The sequence below is a fragment of the Sapajus apella genome, unplaced genomic scaffold, assembly GCF_009761245.1.
Source record: "Sapajus apella isolate SASKATOON/1434 unplaced genomic scaffold, GSC_monkey_1.0 scaffold68, whole genome shotgun sequence".
Classification (NCBI taxonomy): Eukaryota; Metazoa; Chordata; class Mammalia; order Primates; family Cebidae; genus Sapajus; species Sapajus apella.
The window spans coordinates 8729477-8741359 of NW_022437008.1; the positions used below are offsets into that span (position 1 = coordinate 8729477).

General features: G+C 45.6%; 1 protein-coding gene across 1 annotated transcript; it reads right to left on the reverse strand.

Annotated features, from left to right (window-relative positions):
* Positions 1-8117: 8117 nt before the first annotated feature.
* Positions 8118-10644, reverse strand: LOC116530796. The gene has a single exon (XM_032249164.1). The coding sequence runs from the start codon at positions 10152-10154 to the stop codon at positions 9798-9800; it is 357 nt and encodes a 118-aa protein (XP_032105055.1). The 5' UTR covers positions 10155-10644; the 3' UTR covers positions 8118-9797.
* Positions 10645-11883: the final 1239 nt, after the last annotated feature.

Sequence of the window (11883 nt, forward strand, 5' to 3'; positions counted from 1 at the left end):
ACTTTTTCTGATCTAGCATTAGGCAGCAGTGTGCACAGAAAGAGGTACTCCTGCTTATGACTCTGTGTGTGTGTGTGTGTGTGTGTGTGTGTGTGTGTGTGTGTGTGTGCCTGTGCATGTTAGTAGCTGCAGGATTCAGGCCTGTAGGGAAGACATGCAAACACACATTTCATCTCAGCCTGGAAGAACTACTCTAACAGAGAAATAAATGAGGTTCAACTGCATTGCATTGCTGGGGCCCTGCTCACTGGGTGAGTTATAGCAGAATAATACTGGCTTTGGGAAATGTGCTGAGATGGATTTGGTGTTGAGTCTGGGAAGCAAGGCAAACAGGGTATAGGGTTTGATCAAAAGGGATTCACCTGCTAATTATACCATAAAGAGACACATTTTTTTGAGACAGGATCTTGCTCTGTTGTCCAGGCTGGAGTGCAGTGGTGCAATCTTGGCTCACTGCAACCTCTGCCGCGTGGGCTCAAGCGATCCTCTTACCTCGGCCTTCTGAGTAGCTAGAATTACAGGGGTGCCCCACCATGCCTGGCTAATTTTTGTATAGTTTTGTAGAAATGGGGTTTTACCATATTGCCCATGCTGGTCTCGAACTCTTGAGCTCAAGCTGTCCTCCCACCTTAGCCTCCCAAAGTGCTGAGATTACAAGCGTGAACCACCACATGAGTCCAGAATCCAGCTTTTGTAATCTTCCTCAACTAACATCTTCATTGCTGTGATGAATGACTGACTTCTCCCATGCAGGCTGGGGCAAGGGTGTCTCTAATAAGGCCAAGCCATGTTGAGCATCTGGGGTTGGGAAATGGCGAATGAAGAGTGACTTGTGATTTCAAGGACGGCCCCTTAGGATCTGCTTGCTGGAGCTGAACACGCTTCTGTTCAGAGATCTAAATGGCACAGCCTTACCTGTGTCTTGCTGCATAATAAATTGTAGCCCTCACATTAACCAGTCAGGCTTCAGTGATAACCAAAGTGCAGCCTGCCGGTGGGGCCCTGATCAATACGAGTTTCTATTTATAGGATTGTTACAAATGGAAGTTTTATTTAAATGAGACGGTGCTGAGGAGTACACAGAAGATCGATCGGATAAAATACAGTAAAAGAGTTTAATTTGGGTTTGATACGCAACACACACAGAGGCTTGCACATGAATTCACAGACACCGAGGGGAAAGTTGAGTGCCCTGCAAGCATCCCTAAAATAGTCAAACCATGACAATGTGCTGGGTAGAGGCAGGATTTAGCAAAGTAAAATACAAAATGGAAAGAAGGCAGGAGGAGACGCAGTGGAAAGTTGGTCTAGGGTCTGAAGGAAGCTGGGCTTTCAGCCTCCCTTATAGGCCAGCTTGCTGTGTGGCCTTGGAGAAGCCCCTCTCTTCTCTGGAATTCCACGTCTCTGTCTAGAAATGAACTCACTCAGCTTTGACACTCCTGGGTTCCCTGGAAGAGACGCTATTGTAAAGGAGCCACCACAAAAGAAGAAAGAAAGTTGCTGCCTCTCCCACCTCTTATCTATTCTCATTCCCCAGACAGCCAGGGTTTGAGGTTTTGAACACAGGGAGACTGGGTTTTAAACACCAGCCCATCGGGACTGAGCAACCTTGAGTAAGAGGGGTGGGAAGGTAACATTTAGTGACTCGAAGCGTGGGGTTTCATTCAGCCTTTCCAACCACCCATGGGGCAGAGTGTGGGACTCCCTTGCCTTCCTCTCAGGCTCTCCTTATCATCTGGGGATGAGGATGGTGAGCTGTGCCTCCGTGTGTAGAGCACCTGTGAGTGTGAAAGGAAGTTAGGCTTGCAGAGTGCCTGGTCATGGCTGCGTTCCCCAGAAGTGGGTAACAACGGGCACCCAAGGTAACAAGAAAGCTCAGTTTGTCCCCCTGTCGAGATCTGGTCCCAGACACCACCAGCGTCAGCCTGGTACCAACTCCCATGGCCGTCTGAGCAGGAAAAGTGGCACCAGCCAGGCGTGGAGAGAGGGTCATCCCAGGTGCGCAGGTGAGGTGTTGCATTGCCTGTTGTCACCCTGGTCTGAAGGAGAGATCTGGCAGCAGCCACAGCCCCATCGCCCACAATGTGTCCTTCAGCTTCCTCTGCTGTTTTTCTCAGTTGACATGCAGCCTGCAGTGGCAAGGGAATATTGTGTTTCGTCGCTGTATTTTATCAACACACAATTATTTCAGGACTTAGATTTCTCTCCAAAGAACGGACTCATGTTTGATGACCACATGAGGCCATCCTGACCCAGGTTGGGAAGATGCTTGTGCAGTGTAAACGGGTGAAATTCCCTTCCTCCAGGGCAGGGTTTTGGGGTATTTATCTGGGGTAGAGATGATGAGACACTTGGATCCCTCTTCAGGATGAATCCATTTGCTACAGCCTTGGGAAATGAAGTTTATCTTTTTAATAGCATAGATAGACTTCATCATGCATATTAGAAGTTCACCAGGTATTAGGTAATTTAGATCATAAATTCTCCTCAAAGTGACCCATCATCTCAGTATTTATTTTTCTCCTCTGAAAAGATGGGAGGCATAAAAGCAAGCTTTGTAGTTTTATATCTGTCAGCTTGTCACATAAATATCTCAGTAACTACTGATCTTATCATCATAAAATTTCCATTTGTATAGTTAGACATGTCATGTTGGCCAGTTACGCAAAAAGTCAAGCACACACAACATTCAACCCCGTCTGGGGGCAGCTCTCATCTTGATGTCTCTCTATGTAGTCCAAGGAGAGGTCTAGAGCAGACTAGGCTAGAAATAAGCTCTATCTAACAGCAGAGGAACGACAGAGCGGAACAAGCCCCATGAGGCCTCTGCTCCCCTCTCCTGAGGGTGCTCTCACAGTGCTGACAAGCGTGAAGTCACCTAGAATGAAGGATGCCTGGATACCTTCTCTAAGGGCACCCGTGAAGAAGGTTGGCAAACATAAATCAAGTCCCTTGTGACCCTGGTGGCAGATCAGGATTTAAGCCTGCTTGCAGGTCCTCAATGTTAGCAGGGTCTTGCTCTGCCTCTGAGGCTGGAGTGCAGTGACCTGATCATGGTTCACTGCAGCCTTGACCTCCTGGGCTCCAGTGATCCTCCCATCCCTCCTGAGTAGCTGCAAAGGCTGACATCACCACACCTGGCTAATTTATTATTTTTTGTAGAAACAGGGTCTCACTATGTTGCCCAGGCTGGTCTCAAACTCCTGGCTTCAAGATATCCTCCTGACTCTGCCTCCTAAAGTACTGGGATTATAGATGTGAGCCACTGTGACCAGGATAAGACTATTTTTTTTTTTTTTTTTTTTTGAGATGGAGTTTCCCTCTGTTGTCCAGGCTGGAGTGCAATGGCACCATCTTGGCTCACTGTGACTTCCGCCTCCCAGGTTCAAGTGATTCTCTTGTCTCAGCCTCCCAAGTAGCTGGGACTATAGGCACGGGCCACCATGCCCAGCTAAGTTTTGTATTTTTAGTATAGATGGAGTTTCACCATGTTGGCCAGGATGGTCTCAATCTTTTGACCTGGTGATCTGTCTGCTTTGGCCTCCCAAAGCGCTGAGATTACAGGCGTGAGTCACCGAGCCTGGCCACTTTTTGCATTTTTAGTAAAGATGGGGTTTTGCCATATTGGCCAGGCTGGTCTCGAACTCCTGACCTCAAATGATCCACCTGCCTCTACCTTCCAAATTGCTGGGATTACAGGCATGAGCCACCATATCCAGATGTACTTTTGAAGCAAGTGTTTATTATAATTGCTAGTGCCACCCACTGTATGGCTCAGGAGACACACAAGCAAAGCCCCTGTTCCCCAGCAGCCCCAGGTCAAGTGAGGGAGACAGTTTCAGTATCCAGTGTGACAGCAGAGGCAGGCACAAGACAACTTATGGACACCTGGCAGCAAGAACCTTAGCTTTGCTGGGAGACTCGCAAGGGCAGGAATCAGCAAGGTGTGAACACCTTGGTGCATGAAAGCTCCACTTGGTGTTTGGACTTGAGAGAAGACTGGACATTCATATCTATTCAATGTGACTATTTATTTTTCCATTTACTACTTATTGATCACTAGCTGTATACCAGGCATTGTGCCAGGGCTAGAGATGTGGTAAGAACTGAGGCCCATAGAACCTCTGACCTCCCAGAGCCTACAGTCTAAATGAGAGAGGGAGGAAGTGCAGTGAAACAAAATGTCTTAGTTTAGTGAGACAAATAACTTCATCTCCACGATTATGCTAAGTGAGGTAACTCAGGAATGGATAATCAAACACGGTATGTTCTCACTGATTAGTGGGAGCTAAGCCATGAGGCTGTAAGGGCATAAGAATGACACAGTGGACATTGGGAACTTGGGGGGAAGAGTGGGAAGGGGGGAAGATAAAAGACAGCAAATATGGTGCAGTGTATACTGCTCAGGTGAGGGGTGCACCAGGTTCTCACAAATCACCACTAAAGAACTTATGTAACCAAACACCACCCATACCCCAGTAACTTACGGAAAACTAAATAAATAAAATAAAATATGTATTGACAGATTGACTATCTAAAATGCCCAAGGCACACTTGAGTATGGTCACACTTGGGATCATAAGACCGAGTCTCCGATCTTAAAGAATGTATTATCTAATAAAGTAAAATAAGATACATTAAAAAACAGAAAGCAAAAACCTTTATCTCACGGGCAGAGGAGAGCTCAAATGCTAATGTGTGTGAAAGCATTTTGCGCACACAGTGTGTGGTAGGTGCGTTTCCGTCTACATTACAGCCTGATGCCTTCTTCAAGATAAGCCCCCTCCTGTCTGAGACACACAGAGCTGCAGACTCCAGAAGGCCAGCCTCGCCCCGGTGACGTGGGAGTGTGGGGAGCAGTGAGAGCTGAGGTCTCCGAAGTGCATGCCCTAAACGACACTGTGGTGGGAACACTATTGTGGTTGGGTCATTGGTTCCGTGACCGTTTTAAAACACAAACTTTTTAAAGGTGACTTTGGCTGAGCAGAGGCCACCAGATTCTGAGAGGGCAGGTGAGACTCAGCAGTCAGGATAAGGCAGAGCTGGCTGAGGACAGGGCTGGGAGATGGGAAAAGAAAACAGGGACTAAAGCGGCCTGGTTATATGATTCTGTGATTTTTTTGTTGTTTCTTGTTCTTTATTATTGATTTATTTTTGAGATGTAGTTTCGCTGTCATTGCCGAGGCTGGAGTACAATGGCACGATCTTGGCTCACTGCAACCTCCACCTCCCAGGTTCAAGCGATTCTCCTGCCTCAGCCTCCCAAGTAGCTGGGATCACAGGTGTGCACCACCACGCCCAGCTAATTTGTGTGTGTGTGTGTGTGTGTGTGTGTGTGTGTGTGTGTGTGTGTTTGGTAGAGACAGGGTTCAGGGTTTCACCATTGTTGGTCAGAAGCAAAGTCAGTCATTGTTGGTCGAACTCCTGACCTCAAATGATCCACCTGCCTCAGCCTCCCAAAGTGCTTGTTTCTTGTTCTTTAAAAGTACCCTTTTGTGGCTACTTTTTGTGGCAAATATTCTTAACTTTTGATTTTAACCTAGAAAACTCTTCATAATGTCTATCATGCATTCAGCCCTTACTACATGTCAGGGACAGGGTGCAATGGGCCTCATTAGCCTTCACAGCAACTCCCTGAGTCCGACCCCACAGTCCCCATTTATAGATGGGACACAGAGACAGGCAGCAGTGACCAGCACAGAGGAATCAAACTCCTGACGCTCTTCCCGATCTGTGCGGTGGCTGGTGCCGCCCACAGCTCTCCCCATGTCCTTCCCATCCGCCCTGACTGCAGCAAGCTTTGGGGAGGCCATATGTGCTCAGGGGGTATGTGAGATGGCAACACACGTGAAGCCAGCATGAGAATGTCGGAATTTCAGGGGAAAACCGCTTTTCGAAAAACAGCTCTTATTCTTTCATCAGGCAATATTCCTTTGCCTGTGGAGCCCAGAACATCCTCCTCCACTTGAAACTGTCCCTTTCTTGAGGATGTAGCCTGAGTGTCACTCCTGGGGGCCATGCTCTCCCTGATGCCCTCTGCCTCTGGCTGGAGGAAGCATCTAGTCTCCTCCCTGATCATGTCCCACATTGCGTGCAATGTAAGTCATTTTCAGAGGCCTGCACTGCGTAGGGGGGCTGTGTTTTTGCCTTTCAACGTCCTTGAGGCATGACCTAGGCTGCCCTAGGTGAACCTGAGGGGCAACAAGAGATAGAGATTTGTGGAAGGGACAGCTCTGGACAGACCAAGAGCATTGGTGCCAGGTGTAGAACTCACTTTGGGAAACTGAGACCACTGGATGCAGTTCCGACACCCACAAGTCTCCAATGCACCCCAAGAGCCAATCAAAAACAGTGATTAGGACTGGGAAGCTCGAGGCCAGCTGTGACACCTAGGCCCTTTGGTCAAATATAGACCCATCACCCATGAGTAAAGGAAAAGAGAAGCAAAGTCAGGATGAGAAAATCAGGACTTCTGAGGTGGTCAGAGGAGAAGATCCAGTTCTTACAGCGAGCCAACAGAGAATCCCCAAAGGCTGCCCCAGATCCGCAGCTCACCTCCCCACCAGAGCACAATATCAGGAATGCTTCCCACTCTTGCTTCCTCTCACAGACACGAGGAAGTTGCATAGAAGGCCCTTCGAGGTGGTTCGGGACTGATTAGGTGAGGAGTGTGCTTCACCATCCGACTTGGTTCTTTTCTGAGTGATGCACAGCATGTTAATTCCCAAGCTAATCTTTGATTAACATCCAGGAAATTTGGGCCTTTTAATTAAAAGAAAGGGAAAGTCTAAAAAGAAAATAGGTCAATGGGCCTTTCCGAAAGGTGGTCCCCGTGAGGCTAAAGGCTTGCTTTGGAATTTTCAGGTTCCCCAGTGTTAATAGAATTTAGATCACATTGAGAATTTAGATCGCAGGAACAGAAAGCGCTGTCCTTTTTCACTGACCCAATTTGAGAAGTAAAAATTGATCAGCAGACCAGCTGGGCATTCAGACATAGACCACAGCATTTGCATGGACTGTTAAGAGTGTTATTCACAGCTTCTGGCCGAGGAGCTGGGTGCTTTCCTGCATCCAAGACAGCATGCTTGCAATGAAGGAACCCCTGCCTTCATCACCTGTGCATGAGAGAGATCTGTCATAGCCCCTGGGGTCGGGGTGAAGCCAGGTAGGAGAATGAACCAGGGTGGAGCGGGAGCGAGAACATCTGTCAACTCCGATTGCTTAGTAGCTCTGTGGAGGGAGGTAGCGACATGGAAACAGAAATTCCAGGGCCTCTCAACTGTATTCATCCTCTGGATTTCCTCCTTCCATTGCTAATGAACTAGAAAACAAACAAACAAACAAAAAAAGCGTGTTACTAAAATTTTAAAATTTAAAGGGTAATTAACATAGGTTGCACACACAGCTCTTAGGTGTATAGTTCCATGGGTTTTGACGAACGTATAAAATCCATGCAAACACCAGCCTGATCAAGCGCTACGACTTTTCCATGACCCTGGAATGTTCCCTCATGCCTCTTTTTGGGGAGATTCTCTCCAGAAGTGAGAGTGCTCTGTTCTGATTGCTCTCACCGTCACTTAGCCTTCCCTGCTCTGCAGCTCCATATGCACTAGATCCTACGGCATAGACTCTTTGGAAGCTGGCTTACACGGCTCACACCATTGTTTTGAGACTCATGCGTGGTATTGTGTGTATTCGTGGCTCCTTTTTTATCACTGGGTAATGAACATTCTACAGTTAGACCAGTTTGTTAACCTATTCATATTTTGATGGGCATGAAAAAAGAAAATTTGAAAGACTATAGAAAGGGGGAGAAAATAAACCATATTTATAGTCAGAATTAATACATTCATTCCACGGATGTTTGTGAAATGTCAGTGCTCTGCTAGACACAGTGCCCGTGCTTGGCACCGTGAGTGTAGCTGTGAAGGGAGCAGCCAGGCACTGGGGCTCATGCTCTTGGACCTAGTAGGAGTCGCAGATTGTGAACAAGTAAACAGATACATGGCTAAGATGGCTTTAGATTGTGGTAAGTTCTCTGAAGGCAATTCTCTCATGGAAAATAAACCAAAGATTACATTTTTGGACAGATACTGTGGTATAGCAGTTTTTTAAAAAAATTAAAATTGCTATTAAGATCGTGACTATGATAAAATAAAACTTTGCATCAATCTGTGATCTTCTGCCTTAAACATCCTTATTAACCAGTGAGTCCGGGGTAAAGTGTGAAATCCTCATCTCACACTGACTCTTTCTTCCTTGCCGTATGTGTTCCTAGGTCTCTTTCCTCTTAGCCTATTACTTCTCGATATTACAGACATATCTGTAATTGTTCAATGGAGATTTTGTTAAAAAAAAAAAATCCTGGTTCTAAGAAAGAAAACTAAGAATCATATGCTGTGGGATTTAAATTATTTCTTGCCAAAACAACAACCACCCTCTCTCTATGCAAGATTCTTAACACAAATATTTTCAAAGGAAGCTATTCTCTCCCTTCACCATGGGCTTTCTCTCTGTAGCTGGCATTGTTCAGACAGAGGAAGGAGGCACAGGGAAATACTTAAGCATTCTATAATAAAGTAGTTCATGGCACAATTAAAATGATGTACTAGAACAGTAACATGATATGCCGAATTTAAATAACTGAAGCTGATTAAGGAGGACGTCAGAATTAAATGCTTGGTGGAATTGACATAACAGATCCAAGATGGCCTCTCCATGTTTCAGCAGAGAGATGGTGGCAACCATTGATATTTTCCAGGCAAATTTGTTGATAGATAAAACATTTTTATAGACTTTCCATTATTCCTTGTAGCCATCAGCTTTTAATTTTCTCTTTCTAGTTAATATACTTGTGTATAATTTAAACAGAAAACTGTTCTGTTTCATCATAAAAGATTTGCCTGTTACTTTGGGTGTGTAAATCAAGTGGACAGCACAACATTCTTGAACTTGTTTTTTAAGGGATTTGTTGACAACAACAGAAAAGAAGATCACAGACGCCGCCAATAAGCGTGGACATCAATTATTTTTTAATTGTATAGGAGTACAGTACACTAATTAAAACTAGTATATCTTGCAATGCCAAAGGCAAAATTAATTATTAATTTTTATTAATATTCAGAAGTAGCACAAGGAATGCATTAATAAAGATTTGGTGGTTGTGACTGAGATCTTGTTTAGCTTTATATTTTAGGAAAAAAAAAAGGTTTTGTGGTTCAATCTGAGTAAAAAGAAGCTGGCACCGAAGGGATGATCTTTATTGAGATGGAACGTGCTCACCAGAGTGGGTATGTAGTGACAGGAGATGAGATGTGGAAGGAGATTATGTGAAAACCCCAAATGCTTGTCTATAACGGTTTGATCTGACAACTCTACATTCACCTGCAAAATTGTTGTTGTTACCTTAGATACTTTTGGTTATTAAATTGAGTATTTTAGTTAAGCCATCTTGAGTTGACATTTAATAATTCATTTAGGAGCCGTGCACAGAATATTATCCAGCTCACCAAATCCAAGATGAACAAAATTAGTTTTGTGCGCTAAAAAGATTTTGACAAGACTCTCTCCTCCTCTTCTCCCTCTCCCTTCTCAGCCTCTCCTCCTCTCTAGTTAGAAGCAAGTCTGCAAGGCTCTCTTATCCTACCTGGCAAAGACGGAAGCACACTCATAGTTTTTAGGCTAGCGTCTTTAAGCTTATCTCCATGCAGTCCTGAAACCATGTAGGATGTAGATAGGTCATTAATCAGTGCTTGCTTTTCTGCAACTGATGGCTTCTCATTTTACACAGCCTCTGATTAGAGATCTTTCATGTCCACTTCCTTGAGAAATAATTTTGCCTTTGTAAAGTCTGTACCAGTTAAAACCTTCAATGAAACCCAAAATGTCGACACAGCCATGTTGGGGGGCTGCCTGTGGACGTGTGGGTTGGTCAGCCACAAGCTCTGATATCCCAGAACACATGTCCATCCGCCTGGGTGGGTAGAACCATCAGACCCACATCCTCCTTCGCCTACCACGTGGGGAGTGCTATGCCTCGCACAGCTCAATCCTGCATGTTCGCGAATCTTCAGGGGTGAAAAGGAGAGGAACAGAGCATTCACAGCTACAATGAAGCTACAAGCAGTTGTAGGCAAAACTGTATGGTACAGCATATGCACAGTGCATGCCTTCCCTTCACACCTCGGAAGGCAGCAGGACTCCCCGGCAAGCGCCAGCTGTCACCATTCCCTTGGGAAGGCAGCTCTCTGAAGAATACTTCTTCCACCTGATGGTCCACCTTCCAGAATGCAGCTCCTGGGAAACAGCATCAGGCCAGTCTGGGAAGGCATGTGTTTCCTCGGATGTATTGGAACGTTTCCTCTGAAAAATAGGAGAAAAAGTGGATCTGATGTCATACTGGCAACCTCTGATGGGACTCACATGCCTGAGGGAAAAGGTGGCCGCACAGTCAGAATCAGGATTGACTCCAGATAAATGCGTGGCCATATTGGCTCATTTCATCCCATCAGAGTTTAGTGGGGGGTGAAGGAGGCTGGTTTCATCGAACCCTGGCATGTGATGCACCAGCTGCCTACAGGTGACATTAAAGATAGCCAGATGATCTCTGACTCCTAGGACTTTAAATGCTTAGCAACTCATATCAAGAGAAGTTACTTCTTGCTTTGTTTTTTTTTAAAATTATTCCTCCAAAATGACATAGATAAATATTGCAATGTATGCCAGCCATTAGTGAGACATTATGATGAGTTTGTTTACAAAAATGGGATTTCATTCATTCGTTTTTTTATGAGCACCTACACTATTCTGGGAGTTTTGCTAAGCCTGGGGGATTCCAAAATAAATATAAAAGGTAAGTGTTTGAGTTAGCTGTTGCTGCATAACAGACAGCTCCAAAACTCATGAACTTAAGCAGCAATCCTGCATTACCGCCTGCGTGTCTATGAGTTGGCTGGGGTTTGGATGATCTAGAATGGGCTTGACTAAGCTGCTCTGCATCTGGGATTGCTAGGGTGTCTACCATGTCTCTTTCCACCTGTCCCTCGCTCTTTTTGGACCAGAGAGCTAACTGGGGCTTGTTCTCCCCGTGGTGATACCGGAGGCACAAGAGGGTCTACTGAAACCCAAGGGCTTCTAAAGGCCTCATCTCAAAATTGGCACCCTGCTGTGTTCATCTACACTCCACTGGCTAAACGTAAAACATACAGCCAACCTCAGAGCCCAGAGTCAGGGAAGCATATGCCACCTGCAATGAGGCCATGACAAGGGTGTGGATGCAGGAAGGTGTGATGGAGGTCAACGATGATTCCTATTCTTCATTCTGCTGGTGGGCATAGGAATGATGTTTTGGTACATTAAGGCCGCTATAACCAAATACTATAGACTGGGTGGTGCATACATGACTGGTATTTAGTTCTCACAGTTCTGGAGGCTGGGAAGTCCAAGGCCAAGATGCTGGCGGATTCCACGTCTGGTAAATCAGCTTTCTGGTTCCTAGATGATGACTTCTTGCTGTGTTCTCACATGGTGGAAGAGGCAAGAGATCTCTCTTGGGCCTCTTTAATAAGACCACTAATCCCATGCATAAGGGCTCCACCTCCATGACTTAAGGCCATCACCTTCGGGTGAATTTCAGTATAGGAATTTGGGAAAAACACAGACATCCAGAGAATAGCCAATGGTGACTTCTGCCCTGAAAGTATTGAGGAAAAAATTCCCACTCCATTCCCTCATTCCTAAAGGACAGCTGCTGGGGAGGGTGAGAAGAATCTGATGTTTATGGGTGGCTTAAGCTGTGAAAGATTTGCTATTCCCTGTGGTCTTCCTCAATTTTTCCTTTAGGGACCACAGGGGAAAGATGCTCTTGGCTTCTGCTTCTGTGTG

What these genes read in the sequence shown, in the direction of transcription:
- LOC116530796 (XM_032249164.1), bottom strand. Translation starts at nt 10,154, where the DNA reads ATGCTGTACCATACAGTTTTGCCTACAACTGCTTGTAGCTTCATTGTA.